This window comes from Onychostoma macrolepis, chromosome 08, assembly GCF_012432095.1.
Source record: "Onychostoma macrolepis isolate SWU-2019 chromosome 08, ASM1243209v1, whole genome shotgun sequence".
Lineage (NCBI taxonomy): Eukaryota > Metazoa > Chordata > Actinopteri > Cypriniformes > Cyprinidae > Onychostoma > Onychostoma macrolepis.
In genome coordinates, this window is record NC_081162.1 from 24,047,341 (window position 1) to 24,072,808 (window position 25,468).

The 25,468-nt window shown below is 34.4% G+C and overlaps 1 protein-coding gene across 1 annotated transcript; it reads right to left on the reverse strand.

The window, feature by feature from the left end:
* Positions 1–524: 524 nt before the first annotated feature.
* bcap31 (B cell receptor associated protein 31) lies at positions 525–24,538 on the reverse strand. The gene is made up of 8 exons (XM_058785242.1): positions 24,406–24,538; positions 23,420–23,528; positions 22,370–22,470; positions 21,750–21,894; positions 16,876–17,011; positions 7,701–7,830; positions 5,437–5,537; positions 525–2,696 (listed from the first exon to the last, which is right to left on the reverse strand). The coding sequence occupies exons 1-8, from the start codon at positions 24,521–24,523 to the stop codon at positions 2,658–2,660; spliced, it is 879 nt and encodes a 292-aa protein (XP_058641225.1). The 5' UTR covers positions 24,524–24,538; the 3' UTR covers positions 525–2,657.
* Between the last annotated feature and the right edge of the window lie 930 nt (positions 24,539–25,468).

The window sequence follows — 25,468 nt, forward strand, 5'->3', positions numbered from 1 at the left end:
GACTAAAATGGCTTGCTGAAAACAGAGCTGATTTTGACAGGGGAAAAACGTTACAGCTGAATCGAATTTGTTTCGTAATTGATTAACTGTACAGTTGTTGAACTGAACTAAACTGAATCAACACTGTTTGCATCATTTATTTCTGAGAAGCTTTTTTGAAACAATGGGCACTGCGTAAAGCGCTATATATATATACACATAAATGTGACTTGATGAAAATACGTGGTTAGACTGATTCGATCACAAATCAAATTTGATTCCGTTCTCAAGTTAAACTCACTGAATCAACGATATGTTCACGACGATTAACAGCCTGTGAGAGGAAATATTTACCAAAAAACACTTCCAAATGACTTCCTAACAATTAAAATATAGTTTACAAATCATATAGATCACTTCTATGATAGGTTTATGGAACTTTTAAGTGAAACACGACAATTCTGCGTGAACTGTCCCCTTAACTACTGATAGGCTAAAAAATAGTTTTATTAAAAATTGCTTTAAAAAATAAACTGCAGACTCAGTCAAGATAAATGAAGTAGAATTTATTGGTTTGGTTTTTTAACATCCCAACTAAAGCGCATCACCAGAACACATAATATTCAAATTTCATAGTGAAATAATGCAGACTGACGTTATCGAAGACAAAACTTTCCTGAAGACATTCGAGGCAGATAACAGCACTATCAGAACCGTGTATTACACACAAATATGCAATCACAACATGTTCATGACGCCCAAGTATTGTTTATTCCATCATTGCCAACATATCAGTGCATTTTTTTTTTGTCTTTGTTTTTTTGCAAGAACACAAAGTAAAAACCTGATACAAGAAAGAAGAAGCTACATTTGGGAATGCATATAAAGAGCGAGCCCCTTTAACACTGCTATACAGTTCACTTGCTTATTTACGGATTTGAAAATTACATAATATGACAAGAACTCCTGCCATTTTAATCTTCAGGTATACACTGACATTTTCATTGACCTGGTGCTCTGGTTAATGTTTCACTAATCTAACCAATGGTTGAGCGCATGAAATAGTAAACTAGAGTCATGGTAGCAGATGTCATTCCTCACATTCTCGTGATTGGTAACCGTCCAGGAGGTCTTGACTATGAATTATCCGACACTCCGCCAGTGATCCCGCTGCCCTTTCCCCTGGGAGCCCAAAACAGTGCTAACGTTGTTCCCACAGATCCCTATTTTAACACGGCTATGATGTCATTCCGGTTGATTCTTTTTAAGGTCGCACTGCTCGATGATTTCAAAAGATATTTATTTACACATGCCAGAAAATAAGCAAAGAAGCACTTAAACTGTAAAACAGCAAGCGAACAGAGTTCAACCCGGTGACCTTCAGCGATAATGAACGTTATCTGCGTGTTAAATGCAAAACTAACGCTTGGCCCTCAAATGTGACATTAATATCATTTCAAAACCTTTAGGACGAGAGATACAGTGCGCTGTGTTTTGAAACACAATATCAGCTGTGGATGCTTTACTGTTCCTGCCAAAGCGGCATTCTTACCCACTGTAACAGCCCTGCCGGGCTCATATCAGATTATACCAACTCAGTGGCCTCAAACCAGACAGGACTGGAAAGAAGCAGTTTATTCACTCTGCTTCTACAATAGCCCCCAAAAAAATATGAACTATCCCACACCCAAGACAAAATAAAACACAAAAATATCTTCCTATAGCATGACGTGCAACAGTCAAAATGACAAATGAGGCTCGTCGATCGTAAACTGGAGGGATTTTCTTTCTGAAGTGCTTATTGGGTGTAAAGTGTCGTGTACCCTGTAAATCAAAGATCTAAAATTAACCAACACATGCATCTGTACTGCAACCAAATCTCCATATTCATAATGAAAGATTGAAGGTTTGTCCCATAAGGCAAACAAAAAATTGAAGTAGTTGATTAAAAAAAAATATATATTTAAACCCAACAATTACCATATCAAAACATCTTATCTAGAATATCCTGTACATTTTTTCTTGGTCCTTCCATATAAACAATGTGACTCATTTATGAATCCCAAGATGAATGAATTTGTGTAAATTGTTTGTAAAATCATGCTTATGTAAATGGCTTTTTAAACAAATTCCAAAGGATCCTCTGCAGTGAATGGGTGCCGTCAGAATGAGAGTCCAAACAGCTGATAAAAACATGACTTGAGTTCAAATCTTGTGAAGCGAAAAGCTGTGTTTGTAAAACAAATTTAGACATTTTTAACTTTAAACGTACTCCAAATCTGTTAAAAATGGAGTAAATCAAAAGCAAATTTTCATTTTTTTGGTGAACATAAATTCACTCTGCTTGATTCACTGATGAGGCTCAATGTACCTGACATACAAACTGACACATCAAGAAATGTAACACTCATGTCAGCAGATATTCAATTCTAAACTGATATTTTATAACCAAAACACTTGAAATAAAAATGAAACACCAGAAGTTCACAGCAAAAATGGAAAGAAAACATATTACAGTGTGTGAAAACCCTGCAGAGGCTTTAATGAATCACGTGAAAGCGCATGAATGAAGAACGGAACCCTGGTCTTACACAGCCAGAGGAGTGATGCGCAGCCAGCTGAGCTGCTATCAGCCAATGAGGATGCAGGAAAGAGAGCAGGTGCACGATGATGTTCGTTCAGTCTGACTTCTTGTCCTGCTGAGAGTCGCATTTGGCCTGCGTTTAGAGACAGAGCAGAAAGAAGTGGAATTTTCAACATCACCAACTGACATGTAAGATTTGGAGAGTGGTTTGGGGTGGCTAACATTACGTCAGCAAGTCTTAGCAGTGTCCTGTATTCTTTATTTTAGGACTACTCAACTATATTATCATCATCCTGTATAATCATTATGCATGTAGATAGAACAAGCATATATCAATCTAGGGACTAAGAGTATGAAAATGAATCCTAAAGGTGGCAAAAATGTGGTTAAAAATGGTGAACTTATATATATATATATATATATATATACACACATATAATTCACCATTTTATATATACAGTGCTGGGTAGTAAATGATTACATTTAATCTGGATTACGTAATCAGATTCCAAAAATTCTATACATATATATGGCTGATACATAGTTATATGTACATATGAATGTACATGAAAGTAGTAATCACCTTTTTGACCTTGATGCTGTGTGCTGAGCGTGTAACATGCAATAACTGCAGCACGTGTTCATGAGTCACGGTCTTCTCTTATGAGCTGCTTATTTTTATGTAAACATGAGAAGCCTGTCTATCTGACTCCCACCCTCTCGGTCTCACTTACACACACTTGAGAAGACTACCGGTCATAACATTAATGTTTCCAGAGGAGGACGACTGACAGGTGCACTGACTTCAGAGTAATAAAAGCACAGAGAGAAAAAAAAAAAAAGTAAAAAAAAAAATTCTCTCTCTGAGTCAAGTGAATAAAGCGAGAGTGAGGGAATCTCTCCTAGTATCATCAGCCACAGAGAGAAGATGTGCGTCATTTTACTTGCTTTATAGTTTTGAAGTAAAATATATTTGAAAGTAAATATGGGTTTATTATGGTATTGATACACTGATGTTACAAATGACAAAGATTAAACTTCTTTGTGTGCATTTAATAAAACACTTTGAGCTGGGTCTTGGCATCTTAAAATTAAACTTTATGATACATTGCTTATGATATTTGAAAACTGAATCTCAACATGTAATTTGAGCAACAGGCTGATGACAGCATGTATAATTTCTAACTTTACTTAGATGCTTTCCTGGAGGGTCTGATATCAGTATACTGTTTCTTTTAAACACGTTTCCTCATAATGTTCACTCAACATGCTACAGATGCCAACTGGACACGTGCCAATGATGCCAATGTACACTGTCTCTCAGTTCCGTGTATGTGACACCAAGAAGATTTTTGCTGAATTTGTTTGCTTTTACCAACACTATGGATCTCACCCTTTAATAAACAGTAAGTGTGAGATTAAAGCTTTATTGTAGCTGAAGTAGAGAACAGCATATTTCCACCTAACTGTGATTGTGAGTGCATCTTGACTTGCAAAATAGGACAGACGGTACTGTATGTGAACTGGGATTCAGTCTGTGATATTTTTCTGCAGTTCTTTAAACACTGTTATACCTTTAATCCCTGTTTAAAAAGATGCCACAGTATCCTTAGTGTACACTAGCAACATTATAACATTTACTCTCAGCAGCACAAAAAAACTCCAGCAGATGCTGGCAGATTGGCATGAACAGCTGGCATCAGGGCAGATTGGAAACTGAAATGCAGAGAGCATTCAAACGTGGTTTGAGATGTTAATATTTATCAATTTCTCAGATGTTTTTATCCATTTAAAGTGCTTTTCAGGCATTGATTTGATCTGTCTGTATGTGTGTGTCCTGGGAAGTGAACCCATGCCCTTGCCTCGGAGCGACAGGAAAACTACATGAGCTACAGGAAAATGTTCTTTCATCTGTTATGATTATTGTAAGACGACACTTCTGAGAAAACTACCTCAGTTTTAAAACATAAGCTACCAATCTGGGTACTACTTTAAGGCATTATAGTCATTAGGTTTTCTAAATGTTAAGGTAATTAATGAGAATTCAGTTCAAGTACATTAATATGTATATAAAAAAGAATTTAAGACTAATTCTGCAACAAAAAAATAATAATTCATTTTTTATAAATTAATCATTCATATTAATAACTAATAATATAATAGAAAAGTTTTATTATCAAATCAATAGGGTCAGGCAGAGTGATATAGGCAAAACAAAAAATATTATACTGATATTTAACCGTTCTATACTAAAGTTTATACTCAAGTTGGGGTATAAACATGGAGCAAGGTACTTATTGAGTAATTGATGGTAGATGGTACATAGTAAGTATATGGAAATAGGACTGTAAAATAAAGTGCACCATTTTACATAAACATCACACAGGAATTACCAGTTCTTCAAACTTTGTAAGCACTGTTGTGGAGAGCAATTTAGCATTAACATACACATGTTTGTAAGTACCGGTACTACATATTTAGCACGTATATACCAAGTACAGTGTGTGTCTTGTTTGTTACCACATAATAGCACATTTTTCCACAGGTGCTACATATTTACCATGTACATATCATTAGTGAGTACAGTAAAGTATCTAATTAGTTACCATGTACGGGCACTACCTGTAAGTGACCGTTCTTACCCACACTTGTCTGTATGTGCAAACTTATTACCATGCATGTGTGACTGTTAAATACAGCCGAGTTTCTTATTTGTTAGCATGCAAATACACCTCAGGTAAGTGCTTTGTGTTAACACTCATGTGCCTGTAGGTACAAGATATTTACCATGTATGTACAAGGGAAGTACACGTACTGTAAAATAAAGTGCTACCGAAAGATGTTGGCGGTGTAACACATGCATGAGCTCTGACCTGCAGTCTGCCGTGTTCCTCCAGCAGACGGTCGTACTCCGCTGTGAGGTTCCCAGCCTGCTTCTTCATGGCCTTCACATCGCTGTCTGACTTCTGAAGAGCTGCACACACAAGCAAACAATAAGTACTAGAAATACATGAGTCAGAGATCTGAATGACCTTTTCTGTGGGTCTACAAATTCTCCAGAATACAGTAGTATCACAGAGCCTGACCTTTGGCTTTCAGAATCTCTGGTCCACTTTGCAGCTTAGTCTGCCCAAATACTGCTTTTACTGAGACCAGAAGAGACCATGTGACTGACATATACTACCAATTAAAAGATTTTTGGGGGGTTGCTAAGACTGACAAGTCTCTTATTTATTTGATCTACAATACAGTAAAAACAGTAATACTGTGCAATATAATTACAATTTAAAATCACTGCTTTCTATTTCAGTGTATTTTAAAATGTAATTTATTACAATAAATGTAATTTTGTACGGTACAGTCTTTACTCTCACTTCTTATTTAATTTAGTGCATGCTTGATTAATAAAAGTATTCACTTGTTAAAACAAATATAAAAATCTTACCGAACACAAAAGGAAGTGTATAACACCATTCATTTTATTTAAATGGCAGGTTTATCTGAAAACTATTAATAAAATAATACCTACAAGCTCATTTATCGTTTTGTGCACGACCCTTAAAATGTGCTTTGGTACAAGATGACCTAATGGAGACCTCAGTTTGGGCTCATCAAAGGGTCATGAATAGTTTGGCACTGTCTAAATACAGTGCACGTGTGAAAGGAGGCGTGGGAGTCGATCTTACTAAGCTCATTCTTTTGTCTAGTTCTGCTGAGGTCATCTTGTGTTGCTCACTGTAGGTCTTTTTTTTTTTATGTACTGACAACATTAAATAATGAAGCAAGGATGCATTACACTGATCAAAAGTTACAGTAAAGACATTCATAATGTTACAAAACTTTTGTTTCCAGATAAGCACTGTTCTTTTGAACTTTCAACTCAAAGACTCCTAAAAAAAAAAAAAGAATCAGTTTCCACAAAAATACTAGGCAGCATTGATTTCTGAAGGATCATGTGACACTAAAGACTGGAGTAAAGGCTGCTGAAAATTCAGCTCTGCATTACAGGAATAAATTATTTTTTATATTTTAAAATCTTAAATATATTCATATAGAAAACAGTTCTTTTAAATCAGAATAATATTTAACAATATTACTGCATTTTTTTTATCAAATAAATGCAGCCCTGGTGATCAGAAGAGAAGTTCTGACCCCCAAGGTTTGAACAGCAAATGTTCCAATAAACGTCTCAATAAATGTTCCTGGTTTAATGTGTGGTCAATTAACACATTACGTTAACGTTATTCTAAAGAAAAAGTGTTCGTTCTAATAAACTTTCATCAAAATGTGATTTTCACCACATATGAAATGACTTTTCTCTTGACATCTCCAATGCCATATTGCAAGGGAAAACATTAAACCAATAATATTTACATTTAGTCATTTAGCAGACGCTTTTATGCAAAGCGACTTACAATATCACATACCATTTTGCATGATCCAATCAAATAATTACATCGAAGGAATACTTCACCCAAAAACAAAAATTCTGTCATTAATTATTCACCCTCATGTCGTTTCAAACCTGTAAGGCGTTCGTTCATCTTCAGAACACAGATTAAGATATTTTTGATGAAATCCGAGAGTTTTCTGACCCTGCATAGACAGCAAGGGTACTACCACGTTCAAGGCCCAGAAATGTGACATCAGTGATACAACCTTAATTTTATGAAGCAATGAGAATACTTTTTCAACAATTCTTCTGTCTCTTTGAATAAAGTCCTTATTTTTCTTTTCTTTCTGCACAAAAAGTATTCTCATAGCTTCATAAAATTAAGGTTGAACTACTGATGTCACATAGACTATTTTAACGATGTCCTTACTACCTTTCGGGGCTTTGAGCGTGGTAGTTGCGTTGCTGTCTATGGAGGGCCAGAGGATTTCAGGATTTCATCAAAAATATCAATTAATATTTTAATTGATATTTTTGTAATTAATGACAGAATTTTCATTTTTGGGTGAACTATCCCTTTAATACTAATTATCTTCATACACAAAATTTGTGTAATAGCCTAATTTTTGGGCGTTAATGTTCACCAAGAGACTGTGCAACCATAGAAAAGCACACTGTAGCTTTGTTTTTAAAAAATATGTAAACAGGGAGCGGTTTAGTGTATGAGTGATTCAGAGTCATCACCTTTCTTTGTTGCGTCGAGTTCATCCTTCAGTTTCCTGACCTCTTCTGTCAGATTCTTCTTATCCTCCTCCACGCCACCCTTGGCCTTTCCACCCACTTCAGGCAATTCAACGCCCACTTCCCGCAGTTTCTGATGAAAAACAGTAAGTCTTTTTATTAGTCATATCATTGGATAATCAGCTATTTCTCAAAAAAGTGTTGCTCTGAATTCCCACAGGATATTGAGAGGGTGTAAAATATGAGATAAAACACTTCAAGTCTCAACATAGACTTGTGTTCAATCTGGTTTAGTTTTGTTATACATGTTATACATGTTTAGTTTTGATTTATTCTTGACTATCAATTCCGGATAACTAAATTCAAGTTCCATCCTGCTTTTTCAAATATATCCAGTTCATCACGTTTCAGAGGTGAAATGGGTGGCAAATAGTTACCTGGAAGGATGTTTTTAGCTAAATATAACGACAAAGATGTAGGGTAAATGTACCTATTAAGCACTCTTCCATTTTTGAGATCAGATTATAAAAAGAAAAAAATATTTATTATCCTACTTGATGTCTTAACCAATTGATGTTTGTTACTATATACTTCCTATAAATTTCAAGTCAATCAGATCATTGCACACTGAGATATGAGTCTCTCTCCATGTGTTCACACTGTCTGGCGGCCATTTTGAAAGCTGTCTAAAAACTTTCACCAAAAGAGGAGATGTTTTTAGATGTTTAAGCCTTTATTTTGGGTAAGTTTCACTACTTATTGTAAAATTAAGAGATTAATGTTCAGACTTTTGCATATCACCTGGAACTTGGATGTGGGAAATAATTACATTAGATCCAAAAGATAGTTTTAGCAACATGCTACAGAACACAGTTAGCTGACTAGCGGTATAAGATTGTGTGCCACGCTAACATATTACTTCACAGGCATTACTGGCTTGTACTTTTACATACATAATATTATAAATGGACAGTTTATTGCTGGTCTGTGGCCTTATACTGCTGTAATTTTTAAAGATTTCATATTATTGTAAGGTGAGCTTAAAGGGTGCACTACTATGAAAATCACACCGCTTCAGTGTGACATCAGTAAGAAAAAGTATAATTTCATAGATATTATTAATAATAGTTGTTCATATTAAAATATGTATGAACTTAATACACAACCTAGACTATTTATTTAGCAAAAATCCTGTCATTTTAATAAATATTACATGAAATTTATAAAAAATTGTTGCTGCTCCAATTAAGCTCAGTGTGCTCTCTTTAAGCTCTTCCACATTGAACGTCTATGTAAATACTTCATAAACAGACTTTACATATGAACTGATGATTGTCACTTTAAGTTAAGTTAATCGATTTTCTATGGATTCTGTCAAATCTGCAGACTGGCTCTGACCTTTGGCAACTAGCATCAACTTCTCCAGACTGTAAATCTGTGGAAAATCGGGGCAAAAATCATGTAGTTTATTCCAGCCTTAAGAGACTATAGATAAGTTGACATCCATTTAAAAAGAGGTTTCATAATGAGGCTAGTTTCTGTGTTCATTCCCATGAATTAAATGTTTTATTGGTTAGTTTTATTTGATTTTTGAATGTGTTACTTAGCTGAACGTGGACTAGTCTAGATGTTGCAATGTGCTTAAATAACACTTCATTATGAATATATAACTGATCGACTTGTTGCTTGATTTTAGTGTTGTTGTTTTTTTGCGATTGACTTTGTTCCTTCAAAAAAATATATTTTATAAATATTCTTTAAAATTTTTCCTTAAAATAAATAAGAATTTTTAATAAAACATGATGTGAGCTTAATGGGAACAGGGGTGTGCTTAAAGGGTACAAAAATGTCCCCATTAAGCACAGCCAGACGTTTTGAATTTAATGATGTATATCTTAATTGAAATGCTTTTGTCATTTAAAATATCTCATAAAATCTCTGTGTAAAATACATAAAATCTCTGTGTGAGAGATTAATATTTTATTTTAACATAACTTTTTGCACTGAAACCAATATCTTGTGCACTAAAAATGTCTCAATGTAGATTTTGGTGAGCTTAATAGGTACATTTACCCTAACTTGAAGACGTGAAAACATTTCACAGAAAAACTAAACCACTGTGCTGTAAGGACACTTTTTACAGTTTCACAGGCCATTCATTAACATATTAAGTTACAGAAAAAACAAGTGCTCTATTTTCCAGGGATGGCAATGATGTTAAAATTGGGTTTATCAATGATCTCCATCTGTGTCACTAGTTAGTGAGTAACCATCAACAGTAGCCATTCACATCTGATTGGCCTACTTCTCATACCAACATAAAACACCCTCCAGAAAGAAGATTTTAGCCTGTAGACTCACTAAATACAAGAACACTACAGAATAAATAATGTGATCAACTCAAATGACAAATGCAGTTGAATGCAAAACCCTTTAACTGCCAAATCGAATCCAGTTACTACTGATAAAATCATTTCATGATTCAGTTATTCAAAAGCCACTTATCTATTTGCTAAGTGGTAAACAATGGTTTTAAAAGATATTCTTATTTTATTAATTTATTGAGAATTTTTTATTTTTTTATTATTTCATTGTTACAAAACCTAAATATTATTATTTTTTTTTTTTTATTTCAGTTAGCTGACAAGGCAACATTTGATTTAACTTGTACTAAACAACAGTACTTGTTGAATTCTCAGTTTAACTTATATATATTACGTATGTAAGATATATATTCTAGACATATAAACTATAGACGTGTGCATAAACAATTAAAAATTACAATGCACAATAAAAATACAAAATCCTTAACTAAAATTAAAAAACTAAATACACTTTTTTTTTTTTTTTTTTTATAAAATGTTTCTCGATTATGCAATAAAACTGGTGTGCAGCTTACGGCATGCTAAACATTTAATGTAGCCTACTATTTTTATTTAAATGTATTTAAGTATGCAATTTGCAAATGTGTCACATGCCCTCCTCAGGTAGCATGTTTAATTTAGCAAGTAACATCCTATTATCATCTCATAAAAAGTAGGAAAGACATTGGAAATCCATTGAAAAAGGTCATGCATTGTGGGATAAAGCACCACATGTGCACAGCAAGTCTGAGGCCAAGATGTCATCAATATTTGTATTTCCCAGAAGAGAAAGAGTAGAAATGTTAAATGCACATATCTGCTAAAATTTAACTGTCCAGTACTTTTACTAAGCACAACAAGAGTGAAATTTTGATTTCATAGGATCATTAATAAACAATAACTGTCTGAAACATCAGTAACAGTCAGCGCTAACTCAACAGTCTGCTCACAGACAGACTCTTGCTCTGCTTACAAATTAACACATAACAGCAGGAGGAACATTGTGGGACGGCTGTCGAGGGTCATGAAAGTTTCAAATCATTAAAACCTGACTGAGTGAATATTTTAATGTTAAACCGCTCAAGGTATGCAGCCCAAGGCACACAGACATTTTTAAATGAGCCTTTTCAAAGTGACCTGGACAAGGGAACAAACTCAGGGGAGTGTTTTATTTCATGTCAAACAAGGGAAAGATGTTTTCTGGCCCCAGGGAACAACTAGATCTGGGTCAGATGTTTTGGATGATGTTTCTGGCAGATATATTAAAAGAAAGTTAAAATACACCTGAAGCACCAAGCTGAAAAGACTACTCTTACATATGGCGTAGAGGAGATGCTAGCTGTGTCATTCTCTTAATCTAGGAAACTGCATCATTTTTGTCATGTCCTCATACGTTATATTTAGAAGCAAGGGTAAATCGTATGCAGCTTCCTGTGAATGAAAGATGCAAATTTCTTTGACAAGCTGGCACGCCAAAATGCTCCTTCCATAATAGATTATATATATAAATTAATATAAATTAAATATAAAAATAATCATAATAAAAATTTTATTAAATCAAGCTGAACAGAAGGAGCATCATTTCATATTTCTCTGTAAACTTGATAGTTGGAATTGGAAGTAATAAAATCTTAATTTCTACAGTCTTATAGAATATTTTTGTAAACCTACGTTTACTTATAAATAAATCAATATACATTTGGAATATTAACCCCTTCCCTGGCACAGTGCAACACTATTTATTTTTTTAAATAACTAATTTAATTCTCTCTCTCTCTCTCTCTATATATATATATATATATATATAGATATGTACATGTAGCAAAACAGCCAGCTAAATTCCCACAGAAAGGGTTAAATATGGTAAAAATGAACTAAAGTAAAGCCTTGATTAACATTATAAGTGGACTTGCTAAAAAGCAAAATGCTCAAAGAATGGAAAACGACCAATTCCAACCATCAAACCCTCACGAAAACTATCAGTGCATTATTACCGATGGATCCGTCTTGGCTAATTGCATTATGAATTATTAAAAAACTATTTCACATAACTAATAGCTGCAATATAACTACATTTATGAAGCAGAACCTTGCAAAATTCATGATCTTGTTCACACTTGATTAAATGTGAGAGGCCTATAATACCTGCTTGGGGACCAATGATAGACAATGGTCTGACCCTGAACAGAGATGAGAGATCGATATGGGCCCTATAGGGGGTCATGTGCTGTTCTCACCTCGCCCCCTCACAGAACGACCCTGTTAGTATCTACACATGGATTATGCGCTCACATCTATCAATAATAACTGCAGCGAAATAATCACAAAGGCCCGGTCAGGTCATCTCGCCCCATTCAAGGACACACGTCCTGTACAGACACTCTGTGTGGGAGATTTACAGGCCTCATTCTGCCAGAGTCAAACTTCATTTACTAAATTGAAATATTCCACCATCTGTCATTCAGTACAGCTTGTGCTCTTGTTTATGGCTCGCTCCATGGTGTTACAACATTTGACAGACATGAATTATGGTGGTGTGTGTGTGATGACCCACGTGTGCCGTGCTTCTGCATGGCGTGACAGCATGCAAAGATCAATGCGGCGACTTACTGCACGTCAGCACTGTAATTGAGCCACGCGGTGCTGATCTATCCCAGCATTCTCCACGCTCGGGCATCCACATACTAACAAACATCTTGTGCTAAAGACAATAACACAGCATGAGATAGCCGTTTTCAGGGCTTTTAATAACAAACTAGACGTGCAAGAAAATAACGGTGTTTGCAAATGTCATACCATGTGCGAGACGTTTCGCCACTGTCATAATAGTCGGTGCAATTTTTTTTTCTTGACCGCAAGAATCAATAGGCATAGACATAGTGAAGTGTAAAAGCGGCTAAGTATATTTGCAAGAAACACCAGATCAATGACAATTCAGTATGTAAATAAATGCAAGACAGAAGATCAGTTGCAATTATTAAGATATTAAAAACAGAACATCTTAATATTAATTAAGTATTAATATATTAATAATTTTAATAAATACTACAAAAAAAAAAGTTAACTAAAAAAAAAAGAAAAAAAGAAATGGTGCCTTGGCAACTAACTGAAATACATTTTAAGTTGAAATTCCAAAATTAAAACAATACCTAATTAAAGATTTAAAAAATAATAATAAAAATGACAAAAAGCACATAAAATTACTATAACTTATACGAAAATAGAATTAAAAGCTGATACAAAATATTAGTAAATACTAAATAAATACTAAAATAGTACTAATAATGCTCATCTGCATTAAACATGAAAATGCCACTAGATAACAATAACGTAAATTGTGCTGAGAATAATGCTAGTTAAATTATACTAGTTAGCACATTACTTTGGAAGTCCAAAAACTAAAATTAACTAAATAAAATAAAATAAATACGATATAGAAAACTAAGCTGAAAAAAAAAAAAAAAAAACGGAAATTAAAGAGAAATAAAAATTAAATAAAACAATCCAAACACACCACGAAGGCCACTGAGGGAAATTTTAAAACTTAAATATATTTAGTGTAATGCTTACAAACTAACAACAGAACACACAAAGACTAAATTTATCCATCAAACAAAGCTTGAAATTAGTCTGTTTGTTAACCATTTCAGTCTGAATTACCAACAGAATACTAAATACTTAGAGTAAGAGATTAAAGGTTAGTTAGAACAAATCCTAACCAGAATGCTTGAGAAATATCCATACAGTGCTGTAATAATAACTAATCATTGGCACGCACAGCCATGAGCGAGTCTGGTGATGTCAAGGCTGCCACAAGCAGACGCATGTCATCGGAGTGTCATCATATGTATTCTACACTCAGGGCACAAACTTGCAATCAGTACTTTCTCCTTTCACTGCATTTGAAAAGGCCTGTCAACAGGGAAGTGCTCTACAATGTCAGTTATTTTAACAGATGTTAATTATACAAAGCGGTTGGCAATTCCCTTGAATTTCACTGGAAATCCACTGAACACAAATAAGTTAAAATGTCTCAAGAGCACAATGATGAAAGCTCATCACTTCCCATAAAGCTTCAGTTATCAACTGAACCAAACCTCAATATTTGGGTTACTTGCCATACTTAAAGATGCAATCAACCGTGCCTTCTTGATATGCAATACTATAACTAGAAAAGTCAAAATATTTTCCTATTCATATTCACTAGTTCCTCAATACATTCCAATGCAATTTGTTTTTAATTAACAGAAATTTATTAATTTTAAAATATTTTTATAAAAACTATTCTCATCATAAGTATATACACACTACCATTCAAATGTTTGGGGTCCATAAAAATTATGAAAGTGAAAAGTGAAAGTGACGTGACATGTGGCCAAGTATTTTAACCCATACTCGGAATTTGTGCTCTGCATTTAACCCATCCAAAGTGCGCACACACACAGCAGTGAACACCAGTGTTGGGCACGTTACTTTAAAAAAGTAATTATAGTTATAGTTACTAGTTACTTCTCACAAAAAGTAACTGAGTAAGTAACTCAGTTACATCATTATAAAAGTAACTAATTACCAGGTAAAGTAACTATTGCGTTACTTTTTTTTTTTTTTAATTCAAATGTATCAAATAACTTGGATGCCCCCAATAATAAACACTAAATATAAAACACTATATTGGACACTAAATAGAATAAATATTATTATAATACATTGCACACTAATCTACACTATTTTAATGTTACTGTGTTACTTTGGGACAATGTGAGAGACACCTATCAAATTCAATATATTATTGTAAATATTATTAACCCTCTATGGGCACCTTGGCAATAGAATTGCCATTGGCTAGTAAATTTTACCAATGGCTAGTTTACTCACCAGACTAATATTAATTATCTGATATATTATTTTATATCATATACAGTGTGTGTGTGTGTGTGTGTGTGTGTGTATATATATGTGTGTGTGTGTGTGTGTGTCTGTGTGTGTGTATGTATGCATATATATATATATATATATATATATATATATATATATCTTATGTTTGTAAAATGGCACAGTTTTTTTTTTAAGTATCTGACACTTAGCATCAGTCAGTCAAGCATTATAATATGATATTATGATAATTTAGCATTGTATGATAGAACTTTAGTAATTAGAATAACCATGTATGAATGCATTTTTGTCATGTTGACTGAACTTAGGACTGGTGGTGGTGCTTAAGATATTGTTTGTCATTTAGTGTTTCTATAAAAAAGGGGGGGAAACTAAAAATAATAGGCTAATGATAAGATAACAAAACTACTACGAATTCTGCTACTAATAACAATATAAAACGCACTAAGGATTAATGACCTGCTGGGTTCATGAATATTAATCACGTTGTCTGCGTTCGCTTGAATTGATTTGCTGAAATCAAAACAGGGACGATAATAGGTGAGCGCCAGCCAATGAGATTGTGGTTTGCGCATTAGTTCCGCCCACTACAAGAGAACCCGGCAGTTCTTAAAAGCTGAAGAATTCCAAAAGGAACTCCGTTATTTTGACAGGAAAATACAACAAAGAATGTCGTTTACATGTAGCGCGTCAGTTCTGCATGTCTCTCGCTCTCTCTCTTTCTTTGCGTGTGAGAGAAAGCAACGGCGAGGTGTGCGCCTTCACACTAGAGTTTACGGCATGTCAAATACAGGTACACTGCGCATCCATTCAGATGAACTGAAAAATAAAATTATAGTAATATTATAAATTATATTAACGCCGCATTTTATTGTCAGTAACGGTAACGCGTTGTAACGGGGATAACAGTAATTCGTTTGATCACTCGTTACCCATCACTAGTGAACACACACACAACGTGAACACACACCCGGAGCAGTGGGCACTGGGCAGCCATTTATGCTGCGGCGCCCGGGGAAAATTATTATTTTTAAATTGTAATGATATTTCACAATATTAGTGTTTTTAGTGTATTTTTGATCAAATAAATGCAGCCTTGGTGAGCATAAGAGACTTTTCAAAAAAAATGAAATGAATAATAAATAAATCTTACCATAAATCTTACCAACCCCCAAAAAACAAAAGCTTAATTAAACCGTAATATGTATTTAATTTTTGGTCATAAGGCCCAAAGGTTTTGGCATTTCCTACCCATATATTTCTTACCACAAAAAAACCTGGCCAGTAACTCAACATTTCAAGTAATTTTACAAGCATTTGAAACTAGGCGAGTATCAAGTGTTACTTTTGGACATTTCCACATTGTCTGTAAATTCAATATCTATTTAGACAATGTGAAACTCGGCCCTCTAGAGGTGAAATGCATGAAGCATTGATGAAAAATGTTTCACTGAGGACTGACAAATGGAGAACACCTAACAAACCAGAATGACTCATGAGAACATGTGATGTTAAGCCATTACTAATGAAGTGCATGTGGGATCACAACTAAATCCCAAACATGTTAGCAACCATTCAAGAATAAATAAACTCAAAATTACAATTCTGTCATTTAGTCATTCTTCTCATGCCAACACCATAAATTTATTTATTTGAAATAGGTCACTGGAACAGCTTACCAACTTCTTCGTGTTAGTCATAGACATTTACAATCACATGAGGGTGTGCAATGACAGAATATTAATTTTTGGGTGAACAGTTTCTAATGCAGCATATTCATCACAGTCCCCTGTACAACTGCCCCGCCCACATGTCCTGTAGTTCCACGAATGCTCATTAACCTGGTACCAGGTAAAGGTTTCTGCTCCTTGGAAGCCTTTAGGGTCATGAAAAACTGGCATTTTCATGCACAACTCACTCACCTCCTGCAGTTTCTCATTTTCCTCCATGTACTTCTTCGCAGCATCATTTGCTCCCTCCGCCTGCTTTTTAAAGGCTTCATTAGAGGCCATCAGTGTAGCCTGCTGAGACAGCAGTGTGGCCAGACGTCTCAACAGCCTGGAGGGAAAAAAACAACAACATGAACTCATCAGACACGAGTGGATTTACTAAACAGTCAGTGTGTATCTGATCGTTACGGCTCACCGCAGCAGCCTACGTTGCGATTCTGCATTATACTGATACAAACTTTGGCATAATTATTGGTGCTTGAAAAGGCAATGATCTCCAGAACTATTATTTGAACAAACCCCTAAATCTAAGCACTGAACTTCATGGCGTAACTCGTCCCACACATTTGTGCTCCAGACATCAACAACTTTATGATGGATGGAATTAAACAAACAAAAGCATTCAACATTAAACACTCTATAACACTTATATTTTATATATAATTTTATCTACACTTGTCATTCGTTTGATACCCGACACACTCTGAGGAAGGCTGAAGGCCGAAATGCATCAGTGTGCAGAGTTTTAGGCATTTTTAATGTTTATTGAGATGGCCAGAATGTGAATAAAGGCTTTTTAACTTTTTTGGACCAGAAGATGTGCCTTGGATTCTTCTTTTTTTGTAATAGATTCTATAACACTTATTTGAAACATTCTACACTAAAACTATATGTAAAACTGATCATGATTAATTTATTGTGAAATTAAAATATTGGTTTTCTATTTTAATATACTTTAAAATATTTATTTCTGTGATGCAAAGCTGCATTTTCTTCAGTCATTATTACTCCAGTGTTCAGTGTCACGTGATCCTTCAGAAATCATTCTAATGTGCTGATTTTATTATCAATGTTGTAAACAGTTGTGCTGCTTAATATTTTGTGGAACTTGTAATACTTTTTTCAGGATCCTTTGATGAATAAAAAGTAAAAAAAAATAAAAAATAAAAAAAACAGTATTTATTCAAAATAGAACTCTTTTTTAACAATTTAAGTTTTTACTGTCAGTTTTTATCCATTTAACACATCCATGCTGAATAAAAGAATTAATTTCTTTCAAAAAAAAAAATTACTGACATTACTGACCCTAAAATTTGAACAGTAGTGTATATTTTTACCCAAAAAATAATATTTGTTTTTAAATACATGCTGTTCTTTTTAGCTTTTTATTAATCAAAGAATCCAGAAAAAAGTATATCAAGTATGTAAAAGTATATAAGTAAATAAAAGTATATAAAATCAAGAAATTCAGAGTACGAGCACTTTGGCACACATATCTTCGTTTGAATAACATGTTAATTTTTAAATGCAAATCTAAAAGGGAGAAGTCAAATCTGAGCATACATGCCTATTTTTCTAAGTGGACTACAGAAATAACATCTATCTAACTAGTTCTATCCAAAATCTGAGATTGAGTTACGAAGCATCGCTCCAGAAGCATGTGTGACGCTTCTAGGAAACACTGATATGCATTAATTGCCATCGTAAGACAACACGACAAAAATCAGCATAAACAAATGAGTAACTACCACTCGACCATAAGCAAATATCACATGGTTTTCACCAGCCTAAAGTCAGTGCACAGCTTTTAGCTTTTCTCCTCACTCTACACAATCATAGAACCAGATGAGCGGGGAGATGCAGGCTGATGACATCTGAACCGTGAGGCTAAAGGCAGCATGCATCACCTTCATTTCAGTGTCCACATGTGTAAAAGGGTTCAAGGTTTCGCAAAAAGCAAAATGCAGATGGGTTGAACCATGGACAACCGCTACTTGCATAAATGCAAGAGAAGCCCACACTTTGGTCAAACGCTCTGCATGACGTAACAAGGTAATATGAGGTGACCTAGAGTAGATTCACTTTAACCTCTCCTGATTTTTAAATTGGCCAAACATGAGAAAACAAGTAATTTTTAGTTGGAACAAGTGTTTATACAGACATGTTAACTCAAATACAAACAAAACAATAATTAAAAAAAAAATGAATATTTTCACTGCAATAAAAATGTCCTGTTCAAAACTAATTTCCATTAGAATCATAATAAATTAAAAGGCAGTACAACAAATACTGCATATACAAATCATGTATAAATACTATATTTTAAATAAAGAAACATTTTTTATTGCCATGAAAATAATGCTACAAAACTTAACGGTCCTAAAAATAGGCTTCGTTTTCTCTCTAAAAGTTTTTGGTGGTGAAGTATGACTCTTCTTGATATACTCTATGAGATTTAAAAATATTAGATTATTTTGCAATAAAAAAAAGTGTGTCTTGAATACTTGATCATATTAAGGTTAGATTATTACAGTTTTTCAGATAATGATGACTGGTTACATGTAGATAATATCAGAATTAATAAAGCCAGAGAAGAAAAAGGAAAAAAAATAAAGCAACAAAATTATAATATCAGATGCATGTGTATAAAATGTTGAAAGGAAAAGAGAAAAAAAATGTTCCAAACAACCATAAAAGATTCATTTACTTTAGAAGACATCAGAGAATATATCTTTAATTTCATGTATTTCTTACCCCACTAACAATTTTTATCCTATTTTAAGCATAAATCTAACTAAATTTTGCCAGGTGTCAGTGGACTAAGGCAAACAGATTTGATTCAATGTATATCGTCTAAAAACAAGTTATTTTTCAATGTTTGCCATTGTCTTGCATTAATCACTGACCAGCCATTTCCACTGTTCACTGGAAATGTCCACACAGCTACTGCATCCTAACATGCCTGAAGCACATGTCAAGCCGTCATGCGCCGCTTCAGTCACCTGCTTTGTGGCATCTGTGTGTTTGCTGGCAAGGTGAAGGAGGTCCATTTTGTAACAAGAGTCGTGGCCTTTCGGCTAGTGAGAATGCCATGAACACAGGCTAAATATAATGCCCATCACCAGTTGCTTGATCACATGTCCTGCAGCTGCCCGTGTGATTACGAAATTGACACTCAAGCCCGGCAGTCATAGGAAGTAGTATCGCTAATGGATGTAGTAGTCATCCGGCAGGATATAAATAACCTGCCATTCAGAGAAAATATGGTGAAACCCCTGTAAGGAAAAACTATGCAGAGCTGGAAGACTCTCAAATGTTACGCATAGAGCACAACAACGAATTGGCCTATAGGGATGCAGGAGGTTAATTACCCGTGGATGAGGTTTGTGAATGGAAACAGTGTGGGGGACCCACAACCGGCTCAACATAAGATTCTTTCCATCTCTACTGTAATATAGCGGCATATTCTGCTCTCTGTCTGCCCCCCACGTACACAACTCATTCACCTTTTGTGACTATAAATAAAGACACTGTATCCAATAGGGTGGGGATGCAAGATAAATCTGTGCTGGAGAAATTAGGAAGCTAATTGGCATGACAGGCAAGTAATTTATGCAAACAGAACATTAATGAATTTTCACTTTCAGTGTGGATAAATAAAAAAGCAGGCCCAGGGTTAAAGAGAGGACCTATAATGATTTTTGGTGCATTTAACCATTTTGACTTTTGAGCTACTAACATTTCAGAAAACATAATCACAACTAATTTCAGATATAACTTGCAATCTGTTTTGGTGGCATTTTATGGGCCTTTCATCTTAAAAAAAAAAAAAAAAAAAAAAAAGATGCATTTAAATGCACAAACTATCTAATTAAACTAAAATTAAATGCACAAAGTATTTAATTAAAATAGAAGGGTCTAACTGTTGCATCACCCTGGTTCCCTCAACAAAAACCCAAATGGATTTTTCGTGCTCTTCAGTCTTTATTAGAAATCAGCAAGCACTAAAATAAGAATAGTTTAAAAGACTGAAGTATAAATACAAATACAATGAGGCTGTGAAAATATATTAGAATGTATTGATGGTTGTTGGTTAAGAACAGAATTAAAAGCAAAAAATAAATAAATAAATCATTGACTTTGTGATAATGGAATCAAAAGCTTCTGAGTTTTCGGACTGGATCACATTTTAAAATAAAAGTCTCAAGGCTTATATATAACTTTTGCTATCTAACAATCACACATTTGCATACTATAAGATGGTAACAAATTTGCATATTTAAAATAAATAAATGAGTTAAGTCTAGATTATTAGATGTGCCAAACATTTTAGCCATTTCACCTTTTGAAGTTACCCTTATCATCCTTATCAAAACGAACAGTACACTCTGTAATATCATATCTCATATCAATAACTTTGATAATATTTTAACCAAATATCACTGATAAAACTTCTAAAGGAATATCTTTTATTGTGACACAAATAACCTATCTGCCCTAAATATCCTTGACTGGGTGGGCGGTCTGATTTGATTGACAGATGAGGTCTGCAGCACTGGGCTGTAACAGGCTACAGTGACAGTTAATGTGTGTTATGAAAGTTGGAAAAGAAAAAAAGAAAAAAAAACCTTTAGCTGTACACCAAGGGTACTAATTTTAAACTCGGCAAGCGCTTAATGAGAGTACAAAAAAACCTGAGTAAATATGTTATTTGCTAGTTGGCTGGTAATTTTAGTGGGTACTGCAATATAACACATAGTTACAATGAAACAACTTGTGCACCTTCTTATAAATGCACTCCTCAGGGACAGAACGTGCCGAACCCAATGACCCTGTTTGGAGAGTCCGGGTGAAGTTCTGTTTACAAGCATGGTCCAGAAATCTGCTGGGAACCGTCAACTAAAATGAAATCAGACTGTGTCGTGTAACTGATCGTGTTCAGAAACTGGTGCCAAAGCTACAGTGCCAAAGAGAGACATGTTGAGGTGGGCAAAATACAGAAACGAGAGAGACCTGCAGGAGCAAGTAGCATAGAAAATGAGAGAGACTTGGGGAAAAACACTCACAAACACAGGAGCAGAGCGAATCCGGCGATGTATTCGTTCCTCTGGGCTCTGAAGAGCTTCATGTGGATGTGCTCAATGGCCACGGGGTTGTTGCTCAGATCCACTTTCTCTGACACACTGTATTTTCTCACTTCTCTAAATGCATCTGTAGTGGCAGAAACAAAAACTTTAATTTCTATTTTTCATTCTTAAATCTAGTCCAATCAATGCAAAACTCATAGCGAGAAATTGCTTAATTTAAATGTTTGTAGGGCTGTCGAATGTATTAACAGCTAAATATGTTTTTACTTTAATTATTGCATATAGTCATTCATACAAATTCCCAAACTTGTAATTCTGAATTTTCTGACCCCAAATTTTTGAAAAGTAGTGTATGTTAACGATCTCTCATATACACAGACTCACAGGGGAGTACGTAAGCATTGATATGTAAATATAGGCAGTCATATGCTCATGAGCGCATTATGACATCAATCATTTCTGAATTACCTGCTTTTGCAACGTTTAATTATGATACATTCTCTTTAACATCATATTATAGATTTATATATAGATTTATACAGAAACTTTGAACGAGACTGGTTAATGAGGACAATGCTGTGAGGTGTTTTCAAGCTCACCTATGAGCAGAAAGACAAGAATACAAATGATGACGATGAAGGCAGTGTTTCCATACGTTGTGATGACAGAGACCAGCCTAGACTTGAAAAATTTGCTCCATCTACAAAGGCAACAACAGAGATAACACCTTAATAAACAGAGGGTAAAAGAGCACATAAGATAACACTATTCTTTCTCAACAAGTCCAAAGAACATCGTTAAGGTTTACAATTCTCCTACACACCAAAAGAAGAGCACATGCAGATGTCTTTGAGAAGCATTTCTTGTTTTTTCTCTTGAGGAGTCTGCGCAAACACACCAATTCTCAGAGTGCGATTCTAAGAAAACGTTGTTTACCAAGTGTCCCAACCTTGCAACCTTTAAATTGATTGGAAGGTCATGTGAATCCTCTCAAATTAAGAAATGACTCCCTCACAAGAATCTTTTCATGGAACAAAAGCATTGAACAGAATTTAATTATCCTGGTAGAGCTGGAATCAAAACATCCAACTCAGCTCAACTCAACTAAACACTCAGAAAGATTTGTGATTTAGGGCTGTAACACAGCAACAATATTTTGCCACAAATGGACAGATTTCAGTACTGGCATCTTTCCTGGAAAGAGGCTAAGTTGAAGAAAACTGAATAAATAAAAGTTTTCAACTGATGACTATCATAGATTGTTAAGATTACTAACAGCATGGGCATTTAACTTAAAGGAACAGTTCGACCAAAAATTTAAATTTGTTGTAAATTTACATCCAAAATATTGACGAGTTTGTTCCTTGATTTTGAGAAATTTAGCAAATTATCAAACAGATGATATTACATCACAAGATGTTTATTGATGGACTGGAGTGGTGTGGATTATTGTGATGTTTTTATCAGCTGTTTGGACTCTTATTCTGACGGCACCCATTCACTGCAGAGGATCCACTGGTGAACAAGTGGTGTAATGCTAAATTTCTCAAAATCTGTTCTGATGAAGAAACAAATTCATCTACATCCTGGATGACCTAAGGGTGAGTTCATTTTGGGTGAATTGTGTTTCAACAGCATCGGAAACTCACCGTTTTGGGGAGATGAAAGGGACACATAGCAGTAGTACAGCAAACACCTCGGCGTACAGAAACGTAGCCACAGCCGTCCATTGAAGACTCATGACGGCTCCCTGTGAGTCTGTGAGAACATATCAGCAGTGATCAGCCTAACAGATTACATGCACATCACCAAACAGACCCTGTAAACATGAATTAGTATTAAATAGGTGACATGCACAAGGTTTGGGAAAATATGAGTCTGAACAAAAGTCCAAGGGCAAAGCACATTCGTTCCTTTTATTTGTTACCATGTATGAAATGCAGATATATGCAGAAGTCCTCTGGTGAAGCTCATTAAAATCATAACTGATACAACAGCACCATCTTATGTTTACTACAGAAAAGCCCCAGCCACAAGATGAAATCTCTGAGGCCTTTACAAATTATGAGACACGATCAATAACCAATTCATGTCAAATACAAAGAAAAACTACTTGGTTTTGTAGTAAATCATCCCAACTTGTCGAAAGCAACTCACAAAGAGCAAGTTCGCTCATTAAAGAAAAGAATATTAGCAAGACCAGGTGTATTCATCAAATAAATCATAGGAGATTAAAAAGATTAAAGCCAGGAAATCATTATTTTACAACTAAATGTGTGATAATAAGGGAAGGGATAAATATTTGTTGATACTAGATCTCATCATATATAACATACGAATGAATGAATTACAAATGTATTGCGTCAACTACATCTGCTTAGACTGGCTGCAAATAAGAGGAAAATAAGACTTTAAACTATTAGATGGTAATAGACAAATATATCTGTAAATATGCATATGAATAATGGGATTACATACGTAAACAAACACGCAGGCATAAACATGTCTCTGTCAGAACAGTGCAATACATGTGTAAATACGCTGTTATTTAAGGTACTCGTGCAGTTAACCGCATTCATAAAAGCTGTGCTTATGACTTAAGTGTAAATAATGAAATAATTGTATTATAACTTACAGAATTTGAAGTAAAAGCAGATATATTCACAGAAAGGCCTGCAAGAATGTGTCAAAACTTCTGCTGCACCCTGATCACACTTCACATTAATCTGCTTCCGGTATGTGTGCCAACTCATTCTATGACAACTTCCCGCGTCGAAACCAGGAAATGTTTGCGTAAAAGTCTCCGTTCAATAAAATAGAATGAAATAGCCTAAAATAATTAAAAACAATTGAAGTAAAATATCCTTTAATTTTTCATTAATTTTTCCATTGAGAATAATATGTGGAAATATCTGGGAAAATATGTGGAAAATTGAACACCAGAGACTTTGGGGTTAACCGTTTAATCCCAAATTTTTCCCAGACATGACGTGTCAGACTCATTAGTAACCCTTTGAAATGATCAATAATTATTTTTTGAAAATGTTTTGGAAAAGTGTGTTTTATGGTTGGTCACAATTGTGACCGGATTTCTGCAGTCATACATTTTTATATATATATCTTAGCCCAGCTATTTTAAACTCTTTAATCACATTCTAGGGTTACTATTATGCATTAAAAAAAAAAAAAAAAACTTATACAACATTGAGATAAAAAATAAAATTAAAAAATAAAAATACAACCATCAACATATTTCAAAATTGTTAGTTGTTTTGTAAAATGCATCATCAAATTTTTATATTAGTGCTACCGGTATTACAACATCAGTATTGTAACTTATTTGTAACATTTGAACTTTTAAGTGCAATATTTTGTGCAATTTTCACTAACAACTGCAATTGGATTTATATTGTATACCTAGATCACTGTTATCCAACCGTCACTATTGTGACCATCAAGATGTCTACTCATTCTATGACTACGCTCAACAAAACTGAATATATGTGAATTCATATATTAAAACTAGACACCTTAAACATAATGTGTACCAAAAATCTTTGTCATATTTTTGTTAACATACTTTAGCCTTTCGTTTTGGAGCTTTGGTGCAATTATCATCTTCTCAAGGTGCAAACAGGAAATAAACTGCTATGTGCATGTGACAATTTGCACTAACCGTGTGAAACTGCACATATTTA